The following is a 26,681-nucleotide window of genomic DNA, read 5'->3' as shown; positions in this document are numbered from 1 at the left end:
TGATTTCCCAAAGTTTCTAATTATATAGTGCAATTTACATATGGTTCTGTTTAATGAATGCACTCTTCATTTTGTATTTTCTATCTAAGTAGTTTAATACTTTTATATATTAATAAACATTTTTATTATCATTGTTGTTGTAGTCTGTATCTACTCAGTACACATACTGTACACATGTATGCTGTATTATATATATTCATTATTTGAAATATTTTATAATTTCTATTATGAAACATAAAGGTCTCTTTGACAAAAACAATGGCGTGCATTCATTTCGCTGACAATACAGAGATAAACCTGCGTTTCAGCAGCGGCTCACAGACTAGGTAGCTGTGACTGTGGCCAACCGCCTGCACTAAACCACAGGTCATAAGGAAATGCTCTATTTGGAGGTACGGCCACATGTATTTCAGCAGAAACTGCATGTATAATGAAACTGACCTCATACAGGACAGCTCCTTATCTTGGCATCACTTGGACAAGTTAATTTGAAGAATTAATATGCTGTTAAGAAGTCTAACTACCTGAAAACTATCTGAATCTTAATGATCAAATGTGTGAAATGAGTGAAAGAATTTCCGTTTATATCAGATCTCATGAATGTGACATTACAAAGAAATAGAAACAAACCAGCTTCCTCTTCTCTCAGTGGACTCCCTCCCCCTTTTCCAAACACAGTCACAAGTTGACAGCCCTCACACCGCTGCCAGTATTGCCTGCAGACAGTTCTTTATCTGTGAGCCCTCCCACCTCTGTCATCCAACATTTCAGCCATTTGATAGAGAACAGAAGGACCGGTGGCCCTCAACCTCTCCTTCTCATTTCCTCCTTCACCAGAAATCAACATCAAGAAGATGTCTGACACTCTTTGTATTGTGGGTTCGTTCTTTGGTGAGTGGTGTACTATGTGTGTTTTGACAGGGAATGATTGTGGCAACGACACAATAACAGCTGTTGTTATTATGTGACGTTTTATGAACTCTTTGTCTTTCAGGATCAGCAGAAGGACAACAAGGTATCTAGCTTTCCAAAACACTTTTTTGCTCCTGTGAGATGCTGGAATATGATGGTTGTGTGTTTTGGTTTTGTGTGACAACTGTGTTGTCTCTCTTTCACAGAATGTGGTTCCTGTTACGTAATAAATATGGGGTCTGTAATGGGCATAATTACCTCTGATATTATCTTGACCATCTTCATCACTATTTCTGTGTTCTGCTTTGCAACTCACCAAAAGAGAAGGAGGGAATGGGATTCTCATGATGGTGAGCTCTAACTCTCTGTGTATTGCAGCAAACTTGTGAGTATGCTGGCAGGTGAACAGTAACTTGACACTTTTTTAGCAGGCAAAAGAAAAAGTCTCCCATCACCAATATCAAAGAAAATGGCAACTGAGGTCACAGAATCCCCCTACCAGGTAAAGCAGATCATTATTATTTATTTAAGCCTCAAAGACAATAAATATGAAAATTGTTTCACTATATTTATATATCATTTGTGTTTCCATGATGAATTGCTTTGGCTTTTTGTAGGAGTTACATGGAGTCCAATCAGATGTGTACAGTGAGCTTCACCACTTTAGGACATGAAACTATAAAAACCCCAACAATGTCTTGTCTGTAATTAGTTTGTCAAGTTATAACTGCATAGAACCACACACTCGTCTACATACAGCTTGTTTTTATTTCCATTTATACTCCCACAACATTATAGTTAGTAACATACAGTATGTGTATTATGCATGTAATTATTTTGTTTTATTCAATACTGTACTGTGTTGTGCTGAATGTGAAGTTCCCTGTATCACATTCTTGATTTTTTTAAATCTTAAGTTGTCTTAAAATATGTATTTGTATTTAACTAATTACAAATTAAACTACATTTTAAAAACAAGAAAATGAAAGATAAGCATTCTTTATATGTTCTTTCTTTTTGTAGTTACATTTCAGGAGATTACTTTCACATTTCCACCTTACGGTGAACAAAGTCTTCAGATATTGAGATAAAAGCGACACATTTCAGGCTCAGATAGATTCTGTTCTAAATCCTCAAAAATAGTTGTTGTGCTTATTCATGAATTCATTTTTGACAGCACAGTCTTCGTACCAAATATCACGCGGTAGCAGCTCACTCTGTTTAGCCAGGTTCCATGAGTAAGTCCAGCACAAAATTGTCACAACATCTTTATTTTTTCAATTTGTTCACATGATCACATAACAAAAAAATGTAAAAATCTAAATTTGGATGAAAAAGTCCCAGAAGCAACTGTATTTGGAAGCAGCCTGTCTGCCTCGTATGACTCAACAGATGGTGGCCCCTGACTCATTATGAGGAAGAAATAGAATCTGAAAAAAGAGGAAAAAACAATTGGTATTCAACATTACATTCATACCAGATGAATAACAAAGCAAGACCTAGGAAAGCATTTAATCTTCTAATTAGAAGAGGATGAAATGTAACTAATCTAAACGTGCATTATGTGGTAAACATAACAGCATGTCATGGAGTTGTTTCCTAAGCCAGGCTGGGTGGATAGAGATGTAAGCAGAAAACATTTGTCTGATTCAAATGCTGAAGAAACAGACCGTTGTATGATCATCAGGAGGTTCGGCTCTTGGCTGGAACAGACAAGCTACTGGGTATGTGCACTGGAGGTGCTAAAGCACATGTGAGAAAGAGGATTATAAGAAATGACAGATTTCAGGGAAGCTGTCACTGCATACGTTGGTAATCAAACAATGTTGTCAGAATAGGGAAGAAAAAACTGTTCTTACCCAATGGAGACATTTCAGAGCTGATAAATTCTCTGGTTTCTGTGGGAATATTGAAATTAATTGTTCAGCCTTTGATTGCTCAGAGCATACTTCTTGGATGTTTGTTTTATGTAGAGAATTCGGTCTTACCATCATAGTCTGTACCTCCTCTGTTGCCCACTGGAGCAGGTCTGCCATTGTTGTCCTCCAAACTATCCCAATCCAGCACTTCTCTGCTTCGGCCTGGGGCCAACATACCGCTTAACCCATTAACTCTTCCTGGTGTTGCCTTTCTTTGGAGATTGGTGCTTAGACTGGCCCTGTCAGTTACCCGGACTCCGCTTAAATGGATAACTTGTTTTCCTGACAAATTTTCAGCCAAGCCGTGTGGCCCACTGTGCTCTCTGCTCCCCTGGTCCCGAACCAGCCTGCTGCTCATATGCATCGGCCCCATATTGTCTTGGTCTACTCCGGTGTTCCTCCTTGATGGTGCCTTACCTTTCTCCACACCTTTAGGAATCATGACCTCATGGCTGTCAAGGTCTTTGAATCCATCTGGGAAGAGTAAAAGTGATTGTCACAACATCTGCATCAATATGTTGTCTGCAGAGATTGGGATGTCCGTTTTAACTTGAATTTAAGGCACTGCACCTCTTTTATCAGATACTTTAGGTTTGGAGTATGAAGCAAGTTTTATTTACATGAAATTTTATATTTTTTCATTATATTTTACATAAAATAAAGCCTGCATACCTGTATATCCATTGGCATCAAAGCTCTCTGCAGATTGTGCCTCTGACATATCTGTGAACAAGTTTGCTACTATTTAGAATTAAAATCCTAATCATGACAAGCACCAAAAATCCACAGCTGTTTTGCATTTTGGTGTGTGGCATGTGTAACACCCAATCGAAAGAACTATTTGGAAATCAAAGTAATGCTTTATATCCACTGTACCACAGTGTACTTATTTCTTTCTACAGGGAAAAAAGCACAAAACTGTACCTTCAGAATCTTGTTCTCTCACCGGTTTACTTGGAGGGTTTCTAAATGCTGCAGATGGGAGAAAATACATGGTGATAATCACTGGGTTGGTTGTATGTAGTAAAGATCAGATAATGTCAAAAAGCTCTTGCTACAGTAAATCCTGGAGATTTAGCTGAACAATAAAGCAACACAAACACCATGTTTCCCTCTGTTCTGTTATTTTCTCTTTAGTGACCTGGTCTTCGTTTATGTTCTTGTGGAACAGAAAGTGCTTTGAGGATCTGGTGATGAGCTGTCTATACATGGGATATACTTTGTCCTTCCTGTTTTAAAACTGGATTTATCTTAGTATGTCTGATAGAAACATTTTGAATCACAGACCTGTTATATTTGCTGGTATGGTCCTTTCAGTAGTTGGGGCAAGTGCATCTACAACAACAGTAATGAACAGGTTATGTGATAAAAGTTAACAGTAGTGATTTGAACACTTCAAATAGAATTCAAAAAGCAGTAAAAGGACTATTTTGCATTACAAAAACATAGAATGACATGAATGATCTCACCATTTAGGAAGCTTAATACATTTTCTCTTTGGACTTGACAATAAAGAAAGAAAGACAAAGTGTTATCCCCACATGCATTACAAATGTTGAGTAAGCTCAAAACAACATTTGATTATTTTTTCTCCGTTCAGATTGGTTTACCTCTGACCGGGGCTGTCACCACCATAGTTGCAAATGGAAGAAGTAGACAAAACATGAAGCTGAAACAAATAAATCAACAATTAATTCAACATTTCAATGACAAATGTTTGAAAATATCTGTTAGACAAAATATAAAAACTTACAGCTTCATTGTTGACTTTGGTCCCCGGCTGTGTCCACTGTTTGTCAGCAAGAGCACTGTCAGGCTTTTATGTACTGCCGCTTTATCCTGATTTTTCACCTTTAATAGGTCTTGCCCTACTTAATTATAGATTATCAGATTGAGCTGCAGTCAAAGACTACTTCTGTGTTTCACAGAGCGTGACTTGCAGGCAGAGGAGCAACAATTAGGCAACAGGATAAGTGTACAAGGACCCATTCATTAAATCAATTCAAGATGAAAAGAAATGTTCTCAACATTCAAACTCACAGAAAGGATTAGTCTTTCTGTCTATTATGTATTGATTACAGGTGGTTGGTTACTTAAGACTGAGGTAACCTTTAAATGATGCCACAGAACATGTATTGTTTTCTGTCACTATTCCACCATTGTCCATTTACCCAGTGAGCCCTATATTTTGCCTAAACAAAGACCCTACTGAGCATTAGTCTATAGAAATGTCTCTTGGTAGAAATATCCTGAAATGGAGACCACAGGAATGCAGTAATCAGGTGATGAAAAACAAAACGTTTTACCATTATATAATTTTTTTGATTATGTAGGCCTACTTAATCTCCCCTCAACAATCTAATTTCAGGGCCTGTGGTGGTCAAATGTGCGTGCTGCTTGCGGAGATGAACAGTGAGTTTGGGGTTGGTTTATACAAAGGAGACTCACTAAAGCATGTTTTTTAATAAGTAACAAAACATGAACTACAGTTGTGACTGAGCACACATACAGACACATGCAGATAAAAGTTTCTGCTTCTGTCAGACCTGTTGGTGGCAGGGGGAGCTACAATCTCCCCCATGAAAAAGAAAAAGGAGAGCGCCCTCTGCGGGAAAGGCTATTCGCACTAAGCTCTTGATCCCAAGCATCGCCATATTGACGTCCCAACAACGCTGAGAGGTAATCGTGTTATTTAACCACGAATCGTCGTAGGTTTGGAACTGCCGTTGAGTGTTTTATATGTGAGGAAAAGCTGGGAACAAGTAACACACCCGCCGTGCCTTTCTACTGTTCGACCACAGTGTTTGTAGGATGTTTTTTCAAGGCGTTGTCAGCCAGTTGCCTCGCCAGCCAGCAGGCTATTCACTCCCCTAGCATGCTAGCCTAGCACTTTCTAGCTTTAGGAAATGTCTTTTTCGAAGCTTGTTGTTTAGTTCTACTTTACTAATGACCACTATAATTCAATTTTGGCTATTTTGACGCGGGTTGTTTATTTCTTTCCGGTACAATCCCACAATGAGGTCGAGAGATAGTTGTGACTTTCCAACCGGCTTTTCTCTCTGCTGTTGACGAGCTAATGCTAACTAGCTAGCAGCCAAACCAGCTGCCCGGTTTGCCTTCTAGCTAGCTAGCTAGCTAGCTGTTAGCTTCACTGCACTTGTGCAGGCCTGGGGCCACAGAGGGGTTGTGCGTAACGTTACACTCACCTTTTCATTAAAGTACTAAGCGCGCAAACTGGCTATGAACGTATGTATTGTACCAGAGAGACCATTTGTCGATTGAATGCTTCTCATAAACCCATTAATGTAATGTAGCCTTATTTACGTTGTATTGGCTGGCATACGTTAGCTCACATAGTTTGCTCATGTTTGCTTTATTGACAGCATTGATTTGAATCAACCTACTTTCTGCCCATTTTCAACAGGAGATACTGCCTTGGTGTAGCCCCCAGTGATGACTGTATTGAACCCTGTACCTCCTGATTAGACTGGTTGGATGCCCCCATTTAACATTCAGGTTTCTATCATTCTCCCTCCACCGTATTTAACTTAGACACACTAGACATCAATCATTTAGTCTGAGTGCATTCTTTTTTGTTGTTGTATCTGTGTTTAAATAACATATGTTGCTATTTTAGTTTGTAAGTTACTATTTTTGCTATTTTCCTGTAGCACACGAGAAACATTTGTATTTTCATTTGAAACTCTCTTGAAATGCTTCGATTGTCATTTCTCAGCTCTATCTATGTTGTTTAACGAATATGAATGGTTGGACTGTAGTAGACTTAACTGTCTGTTTTGTTTCTGTATGTCCAAATAGCTTTCTTACCATAAAGGCATCTCAACTGCTCCTGTTTCGATTCATCTATCACCATCATCCTGGAGGGAACCTCCCAGGTATTGTGTTGTCTTATAATAAATTTAAGTTATATTACACATTTTTAGGTTTATGATGTCTTTGAGTACAAACCATTGTACACTGGTGCACAAAATGTGTTAAGATTGACTAATGTTTTTGCAGTTGTAGTTTTTTTTGCTGGGATTTTAAGTCGCACATTTTTTTGATATTCTTTGTTTTGTTTCAGGAGCTTTAGAAAAGATCGCTTGTAGAATATGTCTGGCCCTGTTCCAAGCCGCTCTCGAGTTTACCCTGATGTAAACACACAGAGACCTCGGGAATATTGGGACTATGAGTCCCATGTTGTTGAATGGGGGTAAGTTGGCGCATTAGTTATACTTGTCTTGTTTTGCTTTGTTGGAAAAGCCGTATCAGCGTTGTTCATTGTGGCTTTTTGTTGTGTTGTTTTTTTTTAGGAACCAAGACGACTATCAGCTAGTCAGAAAACTAGGGAGAGGCAAATATAGTGAAGTGTTTGAAGCCATAAACATCACAAACAATGAAAAAGTGGTCGTCAAAATACTGAAGGTATGGATGACTATTCTGATTTATATGATTTACAAAAACAGTCATATTTTTGTCACTTCAGTGGATATTTCATGTACCTCACAAGACTATCTCTGCTGTTCACAGCCGGTCAAGAAAAAGAAAATCAAGAGAGAAATAAAGATCCTGGAAAATCTGAGAGGTGGCCCAAATATCATCTCACTGTTAGATATCGTCAAGGATCCTGTGGTAATTTTGTTCTCCTTTTTGCACTGTAACAATTTAGGACTTGTATATCTACAAGGTTTATGCATAAATACACGTGTAAATGTTTTCTCTTTTTGTCTTTAGTCCCGAACCCCTGCTCTTGTCTTTGAACATGTGAACAACACAGACTTCAAGGTAAAGATCAGTGCTTTTTTGACTTGTAATTTGGATATGCTAATACAAATAGATTTTTTTCAAACGCCTCATACATTTTTTTTTTTTTTTTTTTTTTTACAGCAATTGTATCAAACCCTATCTGACTTTGACATACGGTTCTACATGTACGAAATCTTAAAGGTAAGAAACCACTTTTGATACACTCAAGTTGTTACACTCTGTTATGTTCCGCGTTGGTTGTTTAATATTTGTCGGAAGCATTATATCAAGCTCTTGTTCCATCAGTTCAGCGTTCAGTGTACACTCTTAGCGTCTTTTTTCCCTTTTTACCTGATAGGCTCTGGATTACTGCCACAGTATGGGGATTATGCACAGAGATGTCAAGCCACACAATGTAATGATTGATCATGAACACAGAAAGGTATTGTATTACTTGCTGACCATTTTTCCTCATGTCTTGTTTTCCCTGCTGTAACACCAGCTAATCACAATTTTCTTTAAACTTCCAGCTCCGCCTAATCGATTGGGGTTTGGCAGAGTTCTACCACCCAAACCAGGAATACAACGTGAGAGTGGCATCCAGGTACTTTAAAGGACCTGAATTGCTGGTAGACTACCAGGTGAGGCTCTTATAATTTTCATCTACATATTAAGTCATGCCAGTTTTTATACAAGTTGGTTGAAATCGCACTTAGGATTATATGTTATTAAAGAAGACAGAATTTATTTAAACTTTTTGAATGCAGTCATGAAGCCGGTTCAAACCTTTTCACCTCTATCTGTTATTTGTAGATGTATGACTACAGCTTGGACATGTGGAGTTTGGGCTGCATGCTTGCCAGCATGATCTTCAGAAAGGAACCTTTCTTTCACGGTCATGACAACTACGATCAGGTATGAAGAATCTGATCTTTTTAACGTATTTTTAATGAAGTCTTTTGTTTATGTGGTCACAAACCTGTGAGAGCAGCTGTATGTTTTTTTTGACATTGCATTATTATAGTATTGTTAGTTTTACACAGCCAAACCACATTCTTCTTACGCTGAATAGTTGGCTTCATAGTTGGCTTCATAGTTGGCTTCATAGCAGCTCTGCTGTGGACACGGGTTCATAACACCTTTTACTCCCATGGATAGTATCATTTGTGTTGTGGGCTTTCCCTACCTTCACTGTAACATTGAACACAGCATTTCGAGTTTATTCCATGGCTCATTTGGGCTTGTTTCTTTAAGCCTATGTGACACTGCGGTTGAAATGGTGTTTCAGTTCTATTGGTACACAATAGCAAGCATTGATTTAACATTTTATTTTCAAGTAATCATCTCGAACAACTTCCACACTGAATTCTAATTATTTCTCTAGAAGTTGGGCAAACATATGTGTCATACACTCAACAAACGTTTTGCTTGTTTAATGAATGAAAGTTTTGCTGTTATCAAAATGAAACTTATCTAACATAGTTTAATGTTAATGTGTCAGATGAGCATATGCAACTAAACCTACCAATTACAAGGGATATCTGATTCTGACTAGCTGATAGATATTTAATGAAACCTGCACATTGTTAATTTAACAAGATGTTTATTCCTGTATTATTAATCTCGCGCAATTACCTCTTTATTGACATAATGTATACCCTTCATACAAACCCACTGCCTAATTGACTATAACACTACAAACTGTATTGGAATCCATACCCCTCAGTACCCTTCATATGATTTAACACATTCTCTAACTCTACTCTGTTAACTGTTGAATTATGTGTCTTCTAACTTGCAGCTTGTGCGAATTGCAAAAGTACTCGGCACTGAGGACCTGTACGACTACATTGACAAGTACAACATTGAATTGGATCCACGGTTCAATGACATCCTCGGAAGGTAGAACATTATAGCTGTTTGAACTCCATGAAGCAACATTGAATGTTTTGACCGAGATTTTGGCCAATGAACACCTCCACATTAAGACTTGATCCCTTGTTTGTTCTCTAGACACTCCCGTAAAAGGTGGGAGAGGTTTGTGCACAGTGAGAACCAGCACCTGGTCAGCACAGAGGCTCTAGACTTCCTGGACAAACTGCTGCGCTATGACCATCAAGCCCGCCTCACGGCCAGAGAGGCCATGGATCATCCCTACTTCTGTAAGTGTTTTTTTATTACCTTGTCTGCTTCTCTGCTTGATTGTGTGAACACACGTGTATTAAGCTTTATGAGGCGCTCAAATCCATGTGTTGTTCTCAGATCCCATCGTTAAAGATCAGGGAAGGGGGGCCACTCCTGGAGGGATGGCTGCCAGCTCCACACCAGTCAGCTCCTCAAGTATGATGGCCGGTAAGTAATGAACAGCCCTGATTAAAGGAATACTCTACATTTTAAGGTGTTTTTCACATAATCTATTTAAGAACATACTATCTCTTATTTGCAGCCAAAGTAAGAGTCAGATTGTACCATCTGAAAATGGCTGCAAAGAAAGTTCTATCACAATCTGACTGCTTCTTTGGCTGCAATCAAAGTTATAACTCTAATTTGAGATTGTGATGACATGTAAATATGACCATAACCAAATGATTAATGAGCCCGCCTGTCTCTTCTAGGCATCACCTCAATGTCCTCCTCACAGCCGCTGGCTAACATTGCTGGATCACCTGTCATCTCTGCTCCCAACACTCTGGCCACACAAGTCCCTGCAGCCACCGGGGCTCAACCCTGAAGCCACTTCCTTACCCGTGTTTATGTGTGCTCATGGCCATGTCCTGCCTAGCTCTCACTGCGGCCCAGGGCCATGGCTCCCCTTTTTATGTTGAAAATAACAAAGAAGAAGATTTAAATTGCTTTTCACATTCAGTTATATTTTGACACCTGGACTTGACAGAAATGTATTGTTGCACCTGTCAGGATTATTAGAATTAATTTGGGTGTGTTATTTGACAATGCCATTGTCTAGAAATTCTAATAAGATGTAGACATGAAGAGAATGGATAATAAAATTTATTTTGTATGTTCCAAATATACAGTCTTGCTTGAAACTGTTTGATGGGGATCCTGCTGTATTACACTGTGAACCTTTACACGACTTCACAAAACAGAGTCAGGAATCTGGTGTGCCCCCACCTAACAGTGCTAGCTGGTTGCACACGATGTAATGTGCAGGAGTTGTTGGTGTTTTGAAGTTGTTAGATGCTATAATTCTTTAATTGGACTTTTGTAGATATTCTACAGTTACTGTCAGGTTGCATGCACCCAATGCTGAGTATCACAGGGTCAATAGTTTGCCAATTTTATGTTACTTTCACTTCTATATGTGTATGTATGTGTTCATGTTTGTTTTTTATGAAGTCTCTTACACATGATTTTGATTACATAGACAATTTTGTAACTTTTTGTTTTATGTTGGGAGGAGTCATCACCTACGAAAACAACTTCAAAAATAAACAATTTAAACAGGGTTTTGCAGGCACTACATGTTATTGAGTATAGCGTCTGTTGACTGGTCGCATTGGCAATATGTGAGTGAATTTAAAGCAGAACAGTGTAGTCAGCTTGACCCAAAAGGCACTTTCCCTTTGATAATGAATTCATTTTGGCACTAAATGATTTACCGAGTGTTCATAACAAAGTGGATTCCTCAGCTTTTTATCTTTGTGTTCATACATACACAAAGTCAGTGTGCAATGCATATGTCCTTAATCATTTAATACGTCTTTTGAATTGGAGGCATAAAATGTGTACAGCTGAAATGTGTGAATAAGAGAAGTCAACCACATTCAGGGCAAACCAAGCAGGTTGTTTCCAGAGGGTTAAAGGTTGCCGGTAAGAATTGTCTCCGGTCTAGTAAAAAAACTGCATTGACAGGACTCTCCAGAGGAAACTTTTAGCTCCTGAAATAGTTTTTTAAGACAGCTCTGATGGAGCTCAGGATTTATCAGGAGGGCGGCGACGGCTGCGTTACTCCAAACAATGTCCCTGTATGAACCTGGACTCTGTGTGTGTGTGTGTGTGTGTGTGTGTGAGACTGTTTGTATGTGTAGAAAAACACAGAACATTAATCAACATTAGATCCTGACCGATCCTGTCAACTCTGGAGTTTTAACTAGTCCATGAAGTTATGCTGCGGTGCCTCGTGCGTAAATGCGCACAGTGTCTCTCAGTTGGGAGACGAATTCGTCGATTCTGCCTCGATGGGATTGCATTATTTAATAAACTCAAAAACAACAACACATTCACTGCCAAATGTTTATGTATTTCCCTGCACAGAATCTAAAATTATATCATCGAAGTGGTATCGTTTTCTTGATGGAATAGAGTGTAAGGACGCAGTTTCTTTACATTATACTGATTTGTTATTTGTGAGCTGACCGGTGGTGATGCAACAATGGCTGTAGGCTACAATGAATGCACGAGGAATATGTTACATGTGCGATTTCTGTCCAAATTAACACCTTCTCTGCTGTCTGGATTTATGATTAGTTGCCACTTTGTGCAATAAAATATAATTAATATGTAACAGTTGCTGTAGAGCCAATGCTCAGCTGGCTGGATATGGCCTAAAAGACACTTTGTCTATACTCTTGTGTACAGCCTTTCCAGACTGCTGCTCTGCTGGATATGCAGTGTTTTGCTGTTACTGCCTTTGTGATGCAGTTGCAAAGTAAACTGGTCTCTCGTTTTTCATTTAGTCTATGTTTGTCTATGTACATTTTTCTGAAGATGGCCCACCCACTATGTAAATTATAGTTCAAATCCACATTCACACTCAATCGTGCTGCACTCAGGTGCTTCTCATATGTTGGAAGTCACAAATACTAAAAACTTCTCGTGCTCAATTGCTTTTGGGGGCCTATTGTTAACAATAAACATAAATGTCATGTGTTTTATCTTGTGAACCAAGAGATATACCAACACAGGGCTACATTGTCCTGCAGCTGCAAGACAAAGAGGGGGGGGGGGGGGGGGGGGCATCAAGCAGGTGTGCAAGATGTCATTGCAAGTAATTGAAGTATTTGTACATTTAAAATGGAAATGTAGCAATGCATAGAATACAAGATGGCAACGTTAATCAGTAAAAAAGTAACTTTTAAGTACAGCATTGCTCGCATATTTCCGACAGCCCTGAAGGCAGCATTAGTCGCGCCTGTAGAGGCACGCCTCTGCTGCTCGGCTGCAGCACTCAGGCAGTTTAAAGCTGTTTGTGAAAATTTGCCTGTCGCTATTTCAAAATGGGAAAGTTAGTCTTCATCTCGCTTGTAATAGCGGCCTTGTCGATGCTGTTAGGAGAGAGGATTATCAACCTCAGGTAAACAGAAAGCAACCCCATTAACGTTGAAACGATACGGCAATGTTTCTGCGTTTGTTGCGTTTGAGTTTTTTTCTGTAGGAAAAAAAGTCGCGTTGTGGCCACCTGCCCTGATGTTACTTCTGTGTTGAAAACGTTACAGGAAGATGTCCCTCGCTTCAAGGGAGCTGGTCCAGAATCACCTCCCCAACTGTGTCGCACTCAAAAATCTGGGTAAGTAACGCCAGAAGGAAAATGCAGCAAAAACTTGAGATGAACATGAACCGAGAGCATTGAAAAGAACTGTGCGCCACTATCGTATTTTCAGATTATGGCTCAGAGGATATAACGATCCTTGGAGACGGGCTTGCCTTTATCAGCACTGTAAGTATTTGAGTTCAAGAGCAGCCAAATGTACTGCTAAGGTTAAACACACTTAGAAAACAACTCAGAAAAGTTATCTTGTTTTTGTCAATAAAACCACCCCGATGGCCGAGCTCTCTTCCATCTGTTTGACTTTGATGAAGTTCATTATTTCAGTCCGGGCCTTTAATCATTGTTGTAATGTGACAAGGAAAACTAACATTGTTTAACATTCATTTCATTGTTACTGCTTCTAACAATTATTTTAATTATCGAGTAAACTGCCTTCCCCATCCCACTCAAAACCAGACGAACTTTCCATAAAGGTCTATTGATTTATCTGCATGTGTACTTGACGAGCATCTCTTAAAGTAAACATGTTATACTGGTACTGGTACTGGGGAGAAAACAACCCTCTTATACAAGGGCTATGCCACTAAATCTGGGCTAAGGCCGCTTTCCAATCCACTGTCCCTGATCAAAGGTTATTTTATTTTACTTAATAATTTAAAATGTAATGTTTTTTTATAGTCTGTATAATTTAAAATATTTTTGATACCTCAAGGGTCTGAAGTATCCTGGACTGCCATCCTCAGATGTGCCCGGAAAGATTTTCTCCCTCGATATGCAAGATTCTCGGATGAAACCAGTGGAGCTGCGCATGCCAAGAAACTTTGATCTGGAGTCATTCAACCCTCATGGCATCAGTGTATACACCGACCCAAGTGGTAAAAACACTGATCACTTAAAAGCGGTTGCACACATGTCACACACAAGTCTCAAGATTAAAAAAAAAAAAAAGTCCAGTGGCTTTCTACTGCTTTGTCAATTTGATCCAGATTTAACATTTAGCATTCTGCATTTATCAACAGATATACATTAGTAGCACAAATTCAAGTATATTTGCAAGAGAAGAATAATTAAATTTTCAGTTCAGCTGACTGTTTAACTACTGAAGACAGTCTATGTTTGTTTTTTTGTGAATACATGCTTGTGTGTGCATACAGAGTATGTGGAGAAACCTGTTGTGATAATCACATTGTAGCAGGAAGTAGCTAAGATTGTTACACTATCTTGGGCGTTTCAGTACATTTCAAATAAAGTGTGGATATATAATACAATAAGTAAATAAAGATCAAAAGTGGTGTTTATTTGTACGAAAAATGCATGGGCATCTTTTTTGAGGAAAAACTACAGACGAGTTCAGAAGAACAGTCTCAAACATGTGTGTAACTACAGCAGAATATAGCAGCTTAGACCTCCAACTGTATTCCCAAGTCATGCATGTCCCTCTACCTTAACATACACACACAAATTCACCGCCAGCATTTTTTATTTTACAATGCTTTCCTGGTTTCTTCTCAGATGACACAATATACCTGTTTGTTGTCAATCATCCTGAACTCAAAAGCCAAGTAGAGCTGTTCAGATTTGTTGAGGATGATCTCTCCCTGGTGCATCTGAAAACCATCAAACATGAACTTCTCCACAGGTACAGTATGGTGACAAATTGAAATTGCACTTACCATAAACTTTGGTCAGTCTGCAACAATATTTGTAAAACTATCTTGTCTTTCCAGTGTAAACGATATTGTTGCAGTGGGAGTTGATAGCTTCTATGCGACCAATGATCACTACTTCACCAATGAAATCCTTAAAGGTTTGGTTGAGACTCTGCTGGCTCAGCCCTGGGCTAATGTTGTGTACTACAGTCCTGAGGAGGTGAAAGTGGTCTCCGAGGGATATTACTTTGCCAATGGCATCAATATCTCACCAGACAAAAGGTAAGAATGAAGAGCAGGGCTATGCAAATGGTAATTTATGCTGTGAATGTCTGAAATTCTTCATTTTGATATTCCTTCTCATGTATAGGCATATATATGTGGTGGATCTGTTAGACCACAACGTGCATGTGCTGGAGCGGAAAGAAGACAATGCATTGGTCTCTGTGAAGGTAAATAATTCAAAATTTCAGCAATATGAAAATTTAATTTCAGTTTTTCCACTGATTAATTAGTATGCTTCATCAGCTTTAATAAGTATACGTTGTTATTATTATACTAATATACTACGCAATACAAATGTGTAAGGTGTAATACTTGTATATACGTTTCTTAATATGGAGACATTAGGGCTGGGGAGTATGGGTAAATTCAATATCATGATGTTAATCATCACAATATTAGTAAAATTTGTCCAATATTGATGTGACAGTATGGCTAAGGTATGCAAAATAAGATATCAAATAATCACATTGATGTTTATTGACTTTGTTCCACTATACTGGACACAATTCTTCACTTTAAAAAAAAACTTCAAAAACTCATGTTTTCATTTTTAATTACAAATGTATGGGAATAATTTATTTAGACAACAGAAATTTGTGAAACAATAACACACTCTGATCATATCATCTTGATACAATTCCATTATTAGTCAACAAATGCAGAATCATTAACCAGCTCTAATTGACATTACTTTCAGAATAAATGCATGAATAAATGTCCTTTTTAAAGGAAACTTACAGCATTATTTGAGTATATCTTGTTTTTACATGATGCATACCCTTTAATATTAATTGTGACAGTTTTTATATTAATATACAATGATGAAGGAATGGAGTTGGTAAAGGCTGTTGCTGTAAACTAACAGTTACTTCTTTACTGGAGGTAACTTGAAGTGTTATACGGATTCTCATTTTTCAGCTTTACTTTGAAAGAAAAATAAGAGTAGGCACAAATAGCAAATATTCTTCACGTAATGTGGTTAAAGCGCTGCAAAACTAATATACACTGATGCTAAACAATAAGGCAAGGAAGTCATTTAAGGTAATCAATACACCATGATGAATGTATGATTATAACCATATCTACGACACCTTCACCAGTCTGTGGCTGTAGGTTCACTCTGTGACAACGTTGAAGTTGACCCTGAAACTGGTGACCTGTGGTTAGGCTGTCACCCCAATGGATGGAAAGCATTCATTTTTGACCCCAAAGACCCACCTGGATCGGAGGTTAGTCCGCAGACTAAAGTCTATTTTGCTATTTCTGCAATATTTTGCTTACCTAAACTACTGATCGGAGTATTTACACTTATTCATCTTGTTATAATTCTTTGTTTCTCATGATTATGTTTTCTTCAGGTCATCAACATCCAGAACATTCACTCTGATCAGCCAGTGGTGACTCAGGTGTACGCTGACGATGGCCATGTGATCATAGGCTCCTCTGTAGCGGCGACCTATGGGGGGAAGTTGCTCATTGGCAGTGTGTTCCATAAAGCCATGTGCTGTGATTTGAAGTAGGAAATGACTCTTTGACATATGGATTTCAGTAAGCAGAAGAGGGTTTTTTATAAGTTAAGTTAAAGAAAAGGAAATCAAGATTTACCTCTTTGCAAGGCTCTCAATCAGACAGGGCAATGATAATCTGAATGAGGTGTACATGAATATTATAACACTTAAGAAGCTTTACCCTGTTGCACTAGACAGGATCTGATAATAGACCCTGAAAATCTCTCAACTGGTGCAAGAGTGCCTGAAGATAGGTGGTTGGTGTTTACCTGATTTTATAGTATTTGAAGGTGTCAAGTTACTTAACTGCCCAGATACCTGAACCACTGTGAAATAAGTACATGGAAAACATGTAAGAAGTATATCTAAGAATATAATTGCTTTGCTGTGTTTCATGAAAATAATATTTTTCACTGCTCACTTGAAAGTGTGAAATCTTTTCATTTTAAAGTTGAAGGTTTTAATTGCTATTTGTGTTCATTGATGATGTCACATTTGTTTAATGAATTTGAATCTAAATAAAACAAAGAGTCATGCTGCAACTGTCATGGTTCAACAAATGTGCACTAAAAAAGTTGTGCCGTATGCCCTCAGACATATGACTGCACACAAGCTGACTGCATATAAATCTGAACAACGCTTGAAAAACAGGATTTCAATACTAGTTGATGAAACTGTCTTGCATAACTCAAGTCATATATTGTTTTCCCACAAGAAACTCAGGTCTGTCCAGCCTCCTCCTCGTTACTTCTTTTACTTTCTCCATTGTACTCTGTATAAATTTACTCCTCCTTTTATCCTAATTATTTTATATATTTATATATTCCCCTCTACTGATTTGTTCTTTTCTTCTTTAGGCCCAAATATTTTATTCTGAGGTGTGCTGATTAAGATCCTTAAATAAATACCTGACTTGACAACAAAAACGAAGTTGGTCCATATCTGTTGCTGGTTGAGAAGTTTCCCATTGGATTAATTGTGATGCCAATTTGGAATACCCCATCCAGTTTTCATAAAGTAATCATGGGGTAGGTATAATGGTGCTTCTTGCGTACACACTTTAGCTCCATCTTTTGTTGTCGTAGTAGTGTGTTGAACTCTCCGGGCCACCGTAGTGATTACTGTTGCTGCATATTTCTGTTTTGTCTCTAGAAACCAAAGAAAATAAGCATGGACAGAAAAGTCACGATTAGAAAGCTACAAAATAAGCAATAGACATTTCATTTGATAATTATGTATGTGTATACTGCAGCCAGAAACTCAGGAGGACGCTAGTTAAATTTGGAGTGACTTTATTTCTCCACTTTACAACAAGAACAAAGGAGCTTATGTTCCTCCTCTGTAGTCCGCCAGCTCGTTTTCTCTGCAGCTGAAAAAACCACACTTCTACTCCTAAAAACTGCAATGAACAACCACCGAAACATAATTCTTCTTCTTCTACTACTTCAGCTTCAAAACTTGTTAGACTTGCTCAAAGGTACCACCTGGTGGCGGAAGCTGCGCAGCACGTTCACAAACAATAATAACTAATCTTAAACTACACACAAACGTAACCTTTGACTTCTTAACATGGCCGCCATGAAGAAGGCACTAGTTGCTGCTGTCGTCGCTGCTTTTGCAGCTTTCATTGGACACAGATTTCTTAAACTAAAGTAAGTATATATCATCACTTTATTGACCATATATGGAGGCATAGTACAGGTTTAGTAGGACTGCTTCTCAATGTCGACAGCTGTTTACTACAGTAGTTACAAGATCACGTATGAGTATGCAGAAAGGGAACGATTTACAAGGTTATCATTACCCGAGCATGCTAATGGCACGGTCATAGAATATGGTACAGTGGACTTGCAGGTTCTAGTTGTGTTTTCCTATGAAGGGCTTTGTCATATTTAATTTTCTCTGCAGGGAACTCAGCCTTGCTTCCAGAGAAGTGCCTGTGAAACACCTCAACTGTCATTATTTAAATAATATTGGTAGGCATTCTTGGCTTTATGTTCATGTCAGTCTTAAGTTGGTCACATGGTCAAAAATGGCATTAATGTCATTTAAACATGTTTCTGGACTTTGGCCATTTCAATGTGAAATGTGATCATAGATGAAGAGTTTGAAGTCCAGTTTACTGGCAGTAGGTCAAGTGTCTGCAATGTGGTAATGTGACGGTGGTAAAATTACGTAACTGTGATAGTATAACAATTTTTATTCTATTTTGTTTTGTACAGACTATGGGGCAGAGGATATCACAATACTAAGAGATGGACTGGCCTTTCTAAGCACAGTACGTTATTAACATTTGAGCATAATTGCATCAATCTTAACTACTGCGTCTATGCCGTTTCCTTAAATAATCCTCAACATTATGGGTCAGCAGTTTTAAATTAGTTGACATTATTCAGGATAATTCAGAAGTGTTTGTGTAATGACCTCCTCAACCAACCAACATCTTACATGCAGCGTTTTCCACTCAGGGGTTGAATTATCCTGGAGTGCCTTCATTCTCTGATGAACCAGGGAAAATGTACGTTTTGGATCTGTTGCACCCAAAGCCAACGCCAGTGGAGCTGCAAATCAAAGGAGAGCTGGACCTCAGCTCTTTCAACCCTCATGGCATCAGTGTATACATTGATGAAGCAGGTGAAGTACAAATCAGGTGCAACATCTCAACTATAGAACAAAGAAAAGGTCTGTGCATGATTAATTTGATGAGGACAAATCAAATATTGTAAAAACCTTAACATGAAGGCTTAGACACCTTTCATTGGTTCTCGTGAGTTCATATAAATTGAATCAAGTGAACATTGCCTCTTATTGTCACAACTGACAACACAAGCAACATATTGTGTGAATAGTCTGAAGCAAAAATATACAGTATACTGTTCTAAATCCCAAAGGATATTTTTTTTAATGATAGCTTGTAAGATAAGATAGAACCTCAAATGAAATGGACTGGAAGTGGTATATACAAGTATAAATTAGTTTTTTATATATTATATTAGGCTACTTACCTGACATTGGAGGACTCCTGTATTGTTTTATTTTATGCAACATTTTGCCCAGAAAGGTTTTTGGGATTTAATTTGAATTTTACAGATGCAGTATGTAATCCAGTGTGACTGTTTGTAATTTGATCTCATTGATCAGACTCACTCCCCTCATTTCTCAGTTTGTACATCCTACATTCCTTTCCTCGCCTCCTCTTCTCCCGTCTTAGTCCCTCCCACCTGAGATGCGAGTGGAGGAGGCAAGGAGGAGACATGAGGAGAGAGGAGTCAAGGCAAGAATATACAGATGTCACACATTTTTATTTTTTTATTTACTACTATATGACAATATTAAATATAGCTAATTAGTGCTGAATGCAAGAAAATGTTGATATAATAAGTTGACATTAGCAGCTGTTTGCACTTGTAAACATCATGTCATGATTATAGCATTTGAATTGTGTGTAGCCTACATTCAACGATAAAAACATAAGTAATATCAAGGTGAGATGTCGGTGACGGAATGCGGTTAGAACAGCGCCCTACGAGGCGCTACACAAACTGTGAAGGAAGAAAGTTTTATCGCGCATTTGATCATCTTAAATAACTAATTCATCTTAGAAATACAAAAAGAACACTTACACATTTGTAGAGTCCTGCTCCCGCCATGGTTTGTATATTCCACCTGTGTGTCACACCTCTTTTATACATCACGGGTGCCGCAAAGGATACACCTGTCCATCCTTGTTCATAGCTCCTCCGGCAAGCCTCCTTTCCCAACATTTCCTACTGCTGTTGCTTCACATAAACATATTTCAACTGGACAAACACAGGGTGGCTTTTATTGTGAAGCAGCCACGGGAGACACAATGTAGTTGTCACAGAGGTTAGTGTTGACCACGATGGTTCATCAAAAATGTGTCTACAAAACAAAGACAACGATCACTTTCTGCGACATGTAATGTTAAACCACAAGTGTTGCCTAATCAACCAGGAATAAAATATAATATATATAAATAAAGTATTTCTGATTCTGATCTGATTCTGAAATCTAAAGGATTATAACTATTTCTAAGTGAAATTGCAATGGTGCTACAGTAATACCAGAACACAGGTCAAACGCTGACAGAATCTTTTTTATTTGAAGTTCAACTGTGTTGTTAGGTGCTGCTGGATGATTTTGATCTGAAGATATTCTTAAGGTAAAAGAGGAGAATAATGACAACACGACAACACGTTGCTGTTTCTTCGCAGATGACTCTGTGTACCTGTTTGTTGTCAATCACCCTCAGCACAAAAGCCAAGTCGAGATCTTTCATTTTGTTCAGGACAACACACTTGTGCACCTAAAGTCTATCACCCACCCCCTACTCCACAGGTATGTACTGTGTAATAAACCCCTTCACAGTATCACATATTTTACATTCGCCAATCTCTATATGCTTTTTATCTCATTCATCATGTCTTTCAGTGTAAATGACATTGTTGCAGTGGGAGTGGAGAGCTTCTACGCCACAAATGATCACTCCTTTCCCAATGATGCACTTCACTTCATGACTATCATCCTTGGCCTCGCCTGGTGTGATGTTGTGTACTACAGTCCAAAGGAAGTGAGGGTGGCAGCCGATGGCTTTCTGTCCACAAATGGCATCAACATATCGCCTGACAAACAGTAATTCTCAATTAATTTCGACAGTCACTGCATGTGCATGTTTTTTTTAAATTGAACTTAGTTCCACAGCAATATCCCAGTTTCCTATGTAATGCTAAAATAATAAAACAGGAGTGCTTTTTTTTACAGGCACGTTTACGTTGCAGATATCTTAGACCATGAGATAGACGTTTTCGAGAGACGAGAAGGGGAACAATTAGTGTACCTTAAGGTAATGCAGTGTTTTCTTATTTTCTACCCTCAGCAAAAACAAATTAAAGGAATACTTCAACATTTTGGTAAATATGCGTATTCACTTTGTTGTGGAGTTGGATAGAAGATTGATACCACTTTCATATCTGCCAGCTAAATCTGAATCTACAGCCTGGAACCACCTGTAAAAGCTGAAATTGTTGTTTTTACATTTCTGTTTTTGTACAGATTAAACAAACAAGATATAATGTGTTCATTAGTGAGTTTTATATGTCTTGGTAGGTGGATGTTATTACCTTTGGACAAAGCCAGGCTAGCTGTTTCTCTCCATTTCCATGCTAAGCTTAACTAACCGGCTGCTCGCTGTAGCTTCTTATTGTAAGTACAGATAACGGTATCAATGTTCTCGTCTAACTCTTTGCAAGAAAGCAAATAAGCGTATTTCCCATAATGTCAAACTGTTAACAATTTTAACATCACTATTACTGTGCTTTTTTCGCAACTTAATCCTAAAAACAATATTTGTGCATGCTGTGCTCTCATTCACTGTGTGTAATGTTTCCAACCAGTCTGTAGCTGTTGGGTCACTCTGTGATAACATCGAGGTGGACCCAAAGACAGGTGACATTTGGCTGGGTTGTCATCCAAATGGCATGAAGTTGCAAAAGTATGACCCTGAAGATCCACCTGGCTCTGAGGTTAGTGGGTTTGTTTTGTTTAATTAAATAATGTATCAACATTGTCATTTGAATATAATTTAATTCATGTTTCCTCCAGGTCATCCAGATCAAGAACATTCACTCAGAGCACCCGGAGGTGAGCCAGGAGTATACTGATAACGGCCATGTGATCATGGCCTCCAGTGTAGCTGCTCCCTACGAGGGAAAGTTGCTGATTGGCACTGTTTTCCACAAAGCCCTGTGCTGTGATTTGAAATAATCGGTGTATTTTGTATCTATGGTCACTACTGTTTAAGAATAGAAATGTTGTAACAAAAGATTTGGGTGGATACGGGATGAATGTAATGTAATCTTGATTCACCATTTGCAAAAGAAGAGTAATAATTTACACTGGCTCTTTGTGTGCAGATAATATTTGAGAAGTTGAATAAAATAATATCATTGTGAACCAGGAAACTGCAGCCTTAGTTTGTATAGAGTAATTTCGTATCATTTTCACAAAATTCTGTTTGTTTTCTTGATACATAACAGTATTTATGATACATTCATACAAAACTCCTTCCCACAGCACTGTCTGACAGGTTCCACAATTTTGGTAAAGGTAAAGGAAGTTTTAGAAAAGATCTTTTACCCTTCTTCATCTTTGTCCATTAACACAGCCCCCTCTGTTACCTTGGATATTGTAAACCTAGTCCCCCCACCATCAGGGTGCTGTACACTTTTCTCCTCTGTAGCATCTGTGGTAGGTACAGTGAAGATGATGCCACCAGTTTCTGAAGCAAACACACAGCTGTCCTTGTTCTCCTCATTAACCGCCCTCACACATTCTGCAGGTCCAGGGTCTTCGTTGCTTTCTTGTATTAGAGAACACACTTCTTGTTCACCTTTGTCCTCGACGGGTGTTGCATTTATGAACACTTCGCTGATGCTGATCATGCGTCTGTGCCGAGGCGAGTGATCCAGGGTCTGGATGTTGGTGGCCAAGATGTCGCTGCAGCTCTTTGAGCGATTTATGTTGTCTGCAGTCTTTTTTGTATTTGCCGTGGCTCCAATCTCCTTGATGACAGTGCTGTAGTCGTCCTCCTTCGGGAAGTTGAAGATGTCAATAGCTGTCGGCTTCACGTCTGGGTCATGCTTGTCCTCCACAGGCTGGGGTTCCACATCATAGAAGTGTCTGTGCCTGTGTCTTCTTCTCTTTAGCACCTTGTGAGCTTCCACTACCATGTTGACGTTCCAGCTGAAGAACAGAGACAGCCAGGCCAGGCCCATGTAGATCCATAACTCTGCAAATACTCTGTACAGCCGGGGGTAATCCATGTTCGGATTTACACCTGAAACGAGAGTCGATGCACCGGCATGACTTTTATAACAAAGGATTGAACGAAATGAAAAGTTCAGACCCACAAATGACCTCAGAGAAACATTAACCTTAGATTAAATGAGTTACATTATGCCATAAATCAAACCTACCTGCCACATAGTCTCCAAAACCAACCGTTGTGAGTGTGATGAAAGAGTAGTAGAGGCCTTCCAGGTAGCTCCATCCTTCCACAGACATGAAAACAAATGGAGGGATCACCAGGTGCACAAACAGCCCCCATAGCAGAAATATGGCTGTACAGGTTAACTGGACCTTTTTCTGACAGAAGGGAGAAAAGAAACACAGAACATCTTAATGCAATGTCAAAATAACTTGACGAAGCTTCCTTCTATTACATTATTCAGACAAATAACTCCTGCTTTTGGCTGTTATTCTTACCACTGAAACGCCTTTACGGATCAGAACCTGGGAGAGACGTTTGGCCCGGTCTCCAAAGAATGAACCCAGCTCGCTTATCCAAACCAGACACAGGGGGATCCCGCACAGACCATACAGGATGCAGAACACACGGCCACCTTTAGTCCTGGGAGCAACATTACCAAAACCTGTAGATCACAAGAGGAAATATTAGATACAAGGAATACATTTATAAAGGGTTAAACATAGTGACTATTGGCTTTATTTATGGTAATCCTTTATAGATGGAAATAAAGCAATAAGGATCGAATTTGGGTTGCCAGGTTGAAAAAATAAGTTGGCTACTGGGTATCATCCTCTAGTATTGCATGCTTTGTTATTGCTCAGTTATTCATTTTGCAGGAAGCCCTCTACAATACACACTTCCATCACTTGCAAATAATTCAGTTACAAATCCATTAATTACAAATTAACATTAATAACATTTATTTGTTCTTTTATAAAATACTATATATATATTTTTTACATTGTAAGCCATCAAATGTGCAGTTTACTGATGTTAGCTATTCTTTAATCAGGGTTGTGGGATTCTCAATTTTGAAGAAGTCTTCAAGATAATTTCAAGAGCTGACAAAAGTTATTTTGTTCTTTATGACAAATGTATAAAGCATTGATAAATTATTTATCTAATTACCAAATAGAATTGAGCTTTTTTCTGTCTTTTTGCCTTTGCTAAATGCATTTATAAATGGCTAGTTATACTACTCTCTCACACACAAATAAAACTAAGTAAATAAATAAATAATGTATTACACATGATTACAGGACAATTGTGTATTGTCTGACCTAAATAATTGAAAATACTTAAACTGTAAGTTAACTGTTTTACAATGTTGTGAATGACATCAATCAACATAAGACTAATATCAGCACGGATTGTATTCGTGCCAAACACTGGAGATGTCATACAGACCTATCGTGGTGACGATGCTGGAAGCGAAGATGACCGAGTTGGCCCAGTCCCACGTATTGCGGTGTGTTTCCCCGGTGATGGTCAGGCCTTGGCCTGCAGCCTCTGACACTATCTGGGGGAGGAAGAAACAGCGAGTCAGCCTCAACAAAAAAAAAAACATTTACAAACTACTGCACCTTCTGCCACTACGTCTCCTGAACGACACGGACAACGAACTCACTCAGCATGTTTATGAGGGCGGATTCAACATGATACTGAAGCCACAAATCTCGCAGCCATTGAAAGCGGGACACACCTTGCGCAAACATTCAAATACTTGTGGTTGAAGGAGACGTGCTCCTTCACGCTCAGCACACCACCATGTGTTGTCGTGAAAGCTCACAACCTTCCTGTGCTATAACACATATGAACATCGCATTTTAATCAAAATGATCCTTTTTACTCGTTTAATTGTTGTCATGATCCGCTTCAGCCAAATCGGTGGTTGAGCAGGAAAAACAGGTTCCCAGGTGTCCTCATATGTAAACGCACCGAACTTGTTCTGTTTAGCTTTTATAATGCGCTCACATTTACGCTGGTTATACGGTCTAATAAAGGGCAACATCGTTTGACTTATTACTTTCATCTAACAACTTTATGACAACAAGTTGATGGGAGTTCTTTGGTTGGTCAATCTCCGCAATGTTACTCATAGTAAGTGTAAGTTCGGATATTTGGACAATTTATCTCCAACATCCATGTTTTTTTGTTTTGTTTTGTTTTTTAAATCTGTCATACTATTAAAAACAGATGGATCCATACCTCCAAAATCTCATCCAGGCCTTCTTTTGTTAAGCAGGCATAGTTCTTCAAAATGTTTTCCTTTTGAAGGATGTATTGATCTCTGGCTGACATCCAGTTTGACTCTTCAAGAATTTGGAAAATCGCGGCCCCGATCGACAGGTAGAAAATAATACACGAAGTTAAAAATGGACCCTTATCAGCCATATTAAAGTCATAACTTCAATCTCACGGCGCCGAGCAGCTCATACTCCTACTGGGGGCTGTCGTCGTTATCCAACCCGATCTGCTTTCTTCCTGGTGAAACATAATGGGTTGTATCACACTGCTCTCAGTAGGGACTGATATTGTTCAGTTAGATCATTTCATTAGGCGCTGTTTTAACTTTATATGTACACGATCCCATTATTATTATATTGGAATAACCAGTCGAAAAACACAAAAACATCCCAGGTTCCCAAAACTATAAAAATAGTTTTTCAAAAAGCTCATATGATTTCAAAATATTTCGTTTCCTACACAAATTAAATTGAATTGTGTTGTGATGCCAAATTGACATATTCTTGCCTTCTTTTCAAAGTAAAGTTGGTTGGCCTGTGTGTATATATGCGATCTATCTATCCTATCTTCCTTTCTTTCATGGTTGCAGAATACCCGCATGAAGGAATTATGGAAACATTCAACCGGGGGCAACATGTCCTAAGTAGGCCCAAATACACTTGTGTGTAGGTGTGCATGCGTGTGTTAGAACTGGTGTGTGTTGGTGGTGACGGTTGCTCTTATCTTCATGTGCGGTCATCCAGAAGGCTCTAGCTAACTGTGTGGAGTTAATCACGCTGGGTGGATCCTGGCTGCTCAGCATGATAGTGGATGAGAGGTGTTGTCCTCGGTGTGAGAATATACTGCATGTGAAAGTTCAAAAGGGAAGTATATTGGTACTGCAGTCTATCTATCTATGAAACAGAAGCTGGATAAATAACTAACCACTGTATTTTCTGGGTTAAATCGACCGATTTTCCACATGATGCCCAGTTTATTAGTCACAAGGGCTACAACTCAGACAGTTGTGTTTCTGTGGATTTCTTTTTTTAAATAACCCTGATTTTAAAATGAGTACTTATTATAGATAAGTGAACA

At 38.6% G+C, this 26,681-nt stretch overlaps 5 protein-coding genes across 7 annotated transcripts; 4 read left to right on the top strand and 1 right to left on the bottom strand.

The window, feature by feature from the left end:
• The first annotated feature begins 847 nt into the window (after nt 1-847).
• tyrobp (transmembrane immune signaling adaptor TYROBP) lies at nt 848-1,734 on the top strand. 2 transcript variants are annotated; one of them, XM_070912627.1, is made up of 5 exons: nt 848-891; nt 995-1,015; nt 1,119-1,262; nt 1,344-1,414; nt 1,530-1,734. In XM_070912627.1, exons 1-5 carry the CDS (start codon nt 855-857, stop codon nt 1,584-1,586), a joined length of 330 nt encoding a protein of 109 aa, XP_070768728.1. In that variant the 5' UTR covers nt 848-854; the 3' UTR covers nt 1,587-1,734. The 2 variants fall into 2 exon arrangements, with proteins under 2 accessions (XP_070768728.1, XP_070768727.1); XM_070912626.1 differs by having other exon boundaries at nt 1,341-1,414.
• Nucleotides 1,735-5,459: 3,725 nt separating this feature from the next.
• LOC139289763 (casein kinase II subunit alpha-like) lies at nt 5,460-10,607 on the top strand. Its single transcript, XM_070911384.1, has 15 exons — nt 5,460-5,510; nt 6,256-6,347; nt 6,651-6,727; nt 6,916-7,044; nt 7,145-7,256; nt 7,362-7,463; nt 7,566-7,616; nt 7,719-7,778; nt 7,936-8,019; nt 8,108-8,218; nt 8,391-8,492; nt 9,379-9,479; nt 9,591-9,739; nt 9,840-9,929; nt 10,193-10,607. Exons 4-15 carry the CDS (start codon nt 6,944-6,946, stop codon nt 10,306-10,308), a joined length of 1,179 nt encoding a protein of 392 aa, XP_070767485.1. The 5' UTR covers nt 5,460-5,510; nt 6,256-6,347; nt 6,651-6,727; nt 6,916-6,943; the 3' UTR covers nt 10,309-10,607.
• Nucleotides 10,608-12,761: 2,154 nt separating this feature from the next.
• On the top strand, nt 12,762-17,070 carry LOC139289854 (serum paraoxonase/arylesterase 2-like). Of its 2 annotated transcripts, none has more exons than XM_070911500.1 (9): nt 12,762-12,891; nt 13,034-13,104; nt 13,199-13,254; nt 13,799-13,958; nt 14,599-14,725; nt 14,814-15,017; nt 15,106-15,187; nt 16,121-16,249; nt 16,379-17,070. In XM_070911500.1, exons 1-9 carry the CDS (start codon nt 12,815-12,817, stop codon nt 16,538-16,540), a joined length of 1,068 nt encoding a protein of 355 aa, XP_070767601.1. In that variant the 5' UTR covers nt 12,762-12,814; the 3' UTR covers nt 16,541-17,070. The 2 variants fall into 2 exon arrangements, with proteins under 2 accessions (XP_070767601.1, XP_070767600.1); XM_070911499.1 differs by having other exon boundaries at nt 13,799-13,961.
• Nucleotides 17,071-18,097: 1,027 nt separating this feature from the next.
• Nucleotides 18,098-22,509, top strand: LOC139290085 (serum paraoxonase/arylesterase 2-like). Its single transcript, XM_070911778.1, has 9 exons — nt 18,098-18,180; nt 18,437-18,504; nt 18,751-18,806; nt 18,997-19,162; nt 20,764-20,887; nt 20,981-21,181; nt 21,311-21,392; nt 21,943-22,071; nt 22,151-22,509. The coding sequence occupies exons 1-9, from the start codon at nt 18,098-18,100 to the stop codon at nt 22,310-22,312; spliced, it is 1,071 nt and encodes a 356-aa protein (XP_070767879.1). The 3' UTR covers nt 22,313-22,509.
• An 8-nt stretch (nt 22,510-22,517) lies between these two features.
• Nucleotides 22,518-25,796, bottom strand: LOC139290084 (potassium channel subfamily K member 5-like). Its single transcript, XM_070911777.1, has 5 exons — nt 25,566-25,796; nt 24,765-24,876; nt 23,813-23,979; nt 23,524-23,692; nt 22,518-23,384 (listed from the first exon to the last, which is right to left on the bottom strand). Exons 1-5 carry the CDS (start codon nt 25,749-25,751, stop codon nt 22,681-22,683), a joined length of 1,338 nt encoding a protein of 445 aa, XP_070767878.1. The 5' UTR covers nt 25,752-25,796; the 3' UTR covers nt 22,518-22,680.
• Between the last annotated feature and the right edge of the window lie 885 nt (nt 25,797-26,681).

Source organism: Enoplosus armatus, chromosome 9 (genome assembly GCF_043641665.1).
Source record: "Enoplosus armatus isolate fEnoArm2 chromosome 9, fEnoArm2.hap1, whole genome shotgun sequence".
Taxonomy (NCBI): Eukaryota; Metazoa; Chordata; class Actinopteri; order Centrarchiformes; family Enoplosidae; genus Enoplosus; species Enoplosus armatus.
The sequence above is the reverse complement of the archived record's forward strand: the minus strand, read 5'-3'. Positions and strand labels throughout refer to the sequence as shown.

Coding starts and splice junctions, on each gene's coding strand:
- LOC139289763 (XM_070911384.1), top strand. CDS start 6,944: ATGTCTGGCCCTGTTCCAAGCCGCTCTCGAGTTTACCCTGATGTAAAC. Junction 8,493..9,378: donor GTCATGACAACTACGATCAG/GTATGAAGAATC, acceptor TCTAACTTGCAG/CTTGTGCGAATTGCAAAAGT. Junction 9,740..9,839: donor CATGGATCATCCCTACTTCT/GTAAGTGTTTTT, acceptor TGTTGTTCTCAG/ATCCCATCGTTAAAGATCAG.
- tyrobp (XM_070912626.1), top strand. CDS start 855: ATGTCTGACACTCTTTGTATTGTGGGTTCGTTCTTTG. Junction 1,016..1,118: donor ATCAGCAGAAGGACAACAAG/GTATCTAGCTTT, acceptor TCTCTTTCACAG/AATGTGGTTCCTGTTACGTA. Junction 1,415..1,529: donor TCACAGAATCCCCCTACCAG/GTAAAGCAGATC, acceptor GGCTTTTTGTAG/GAGTTACATGGAGTCCAATC.
- LOC139290084 (XM_070911777.1), bottom strand. CDS start 25,751: ATGGCTGATAAGGGTCCATTTTTAACTTCGTGTATTATTTTCTACCTG. Junction 23,693..23,812: donor TCCGTAAAGGCGTTTCAGTG/GTAAGAATAACA, acceptor CCCTTCTGTCAG/AAAAAGGTCCAGTTAACCTG. Junction 23,385..23,523: donor TTTTGGAGACTATGTGGCAG/GTAGGTTTGATT, acceptor CTCTCGTTTCAG/GTGTAAATCCGAACATGGAT.
- LOC139290085 (XM_070911778.1), top strand. CDS start 18,098: ATGGCCGCCATGAAGAAGGCACTAGTTGCTGCTGTCGTCGCTGCTTTT. Junction 18,807..18,996: donor GACTGGCCTTTCTAAGCACA/GTACGTTATTAA, acceptor TTTTCCACTCAG/GGGTTGAATTATCCTGGAGT. Junction 21,393..21,942: donor AACAATTAGTGTACCTTAAG/GTAATGCAGTGT, acceptor GTTTCCAACCAG/TCTGTAGCTGTTGGGTCACT.
- LOC139289854 (XM_070911499.1), top strand. CDS start 12,815: ATGGGAAAGTTAGTCTTCATCTCGCTTGTAATAGCGGCCTTGTCGATG. Junction 13,105..13,198: donor TGTCGCACTCAAAAATCTGG/GTAAGTAACGCC, acceptor TCGTATTTTCAG/ATTATGGCTCAGAGGATATA. Junction 15,188..16,120: donor ATGCATTGGTCTCTGTGAAG/GTAAATAATTCA, acceptor CACCTTCACCAG/TCTGTGGCTGTAGGTTCACT.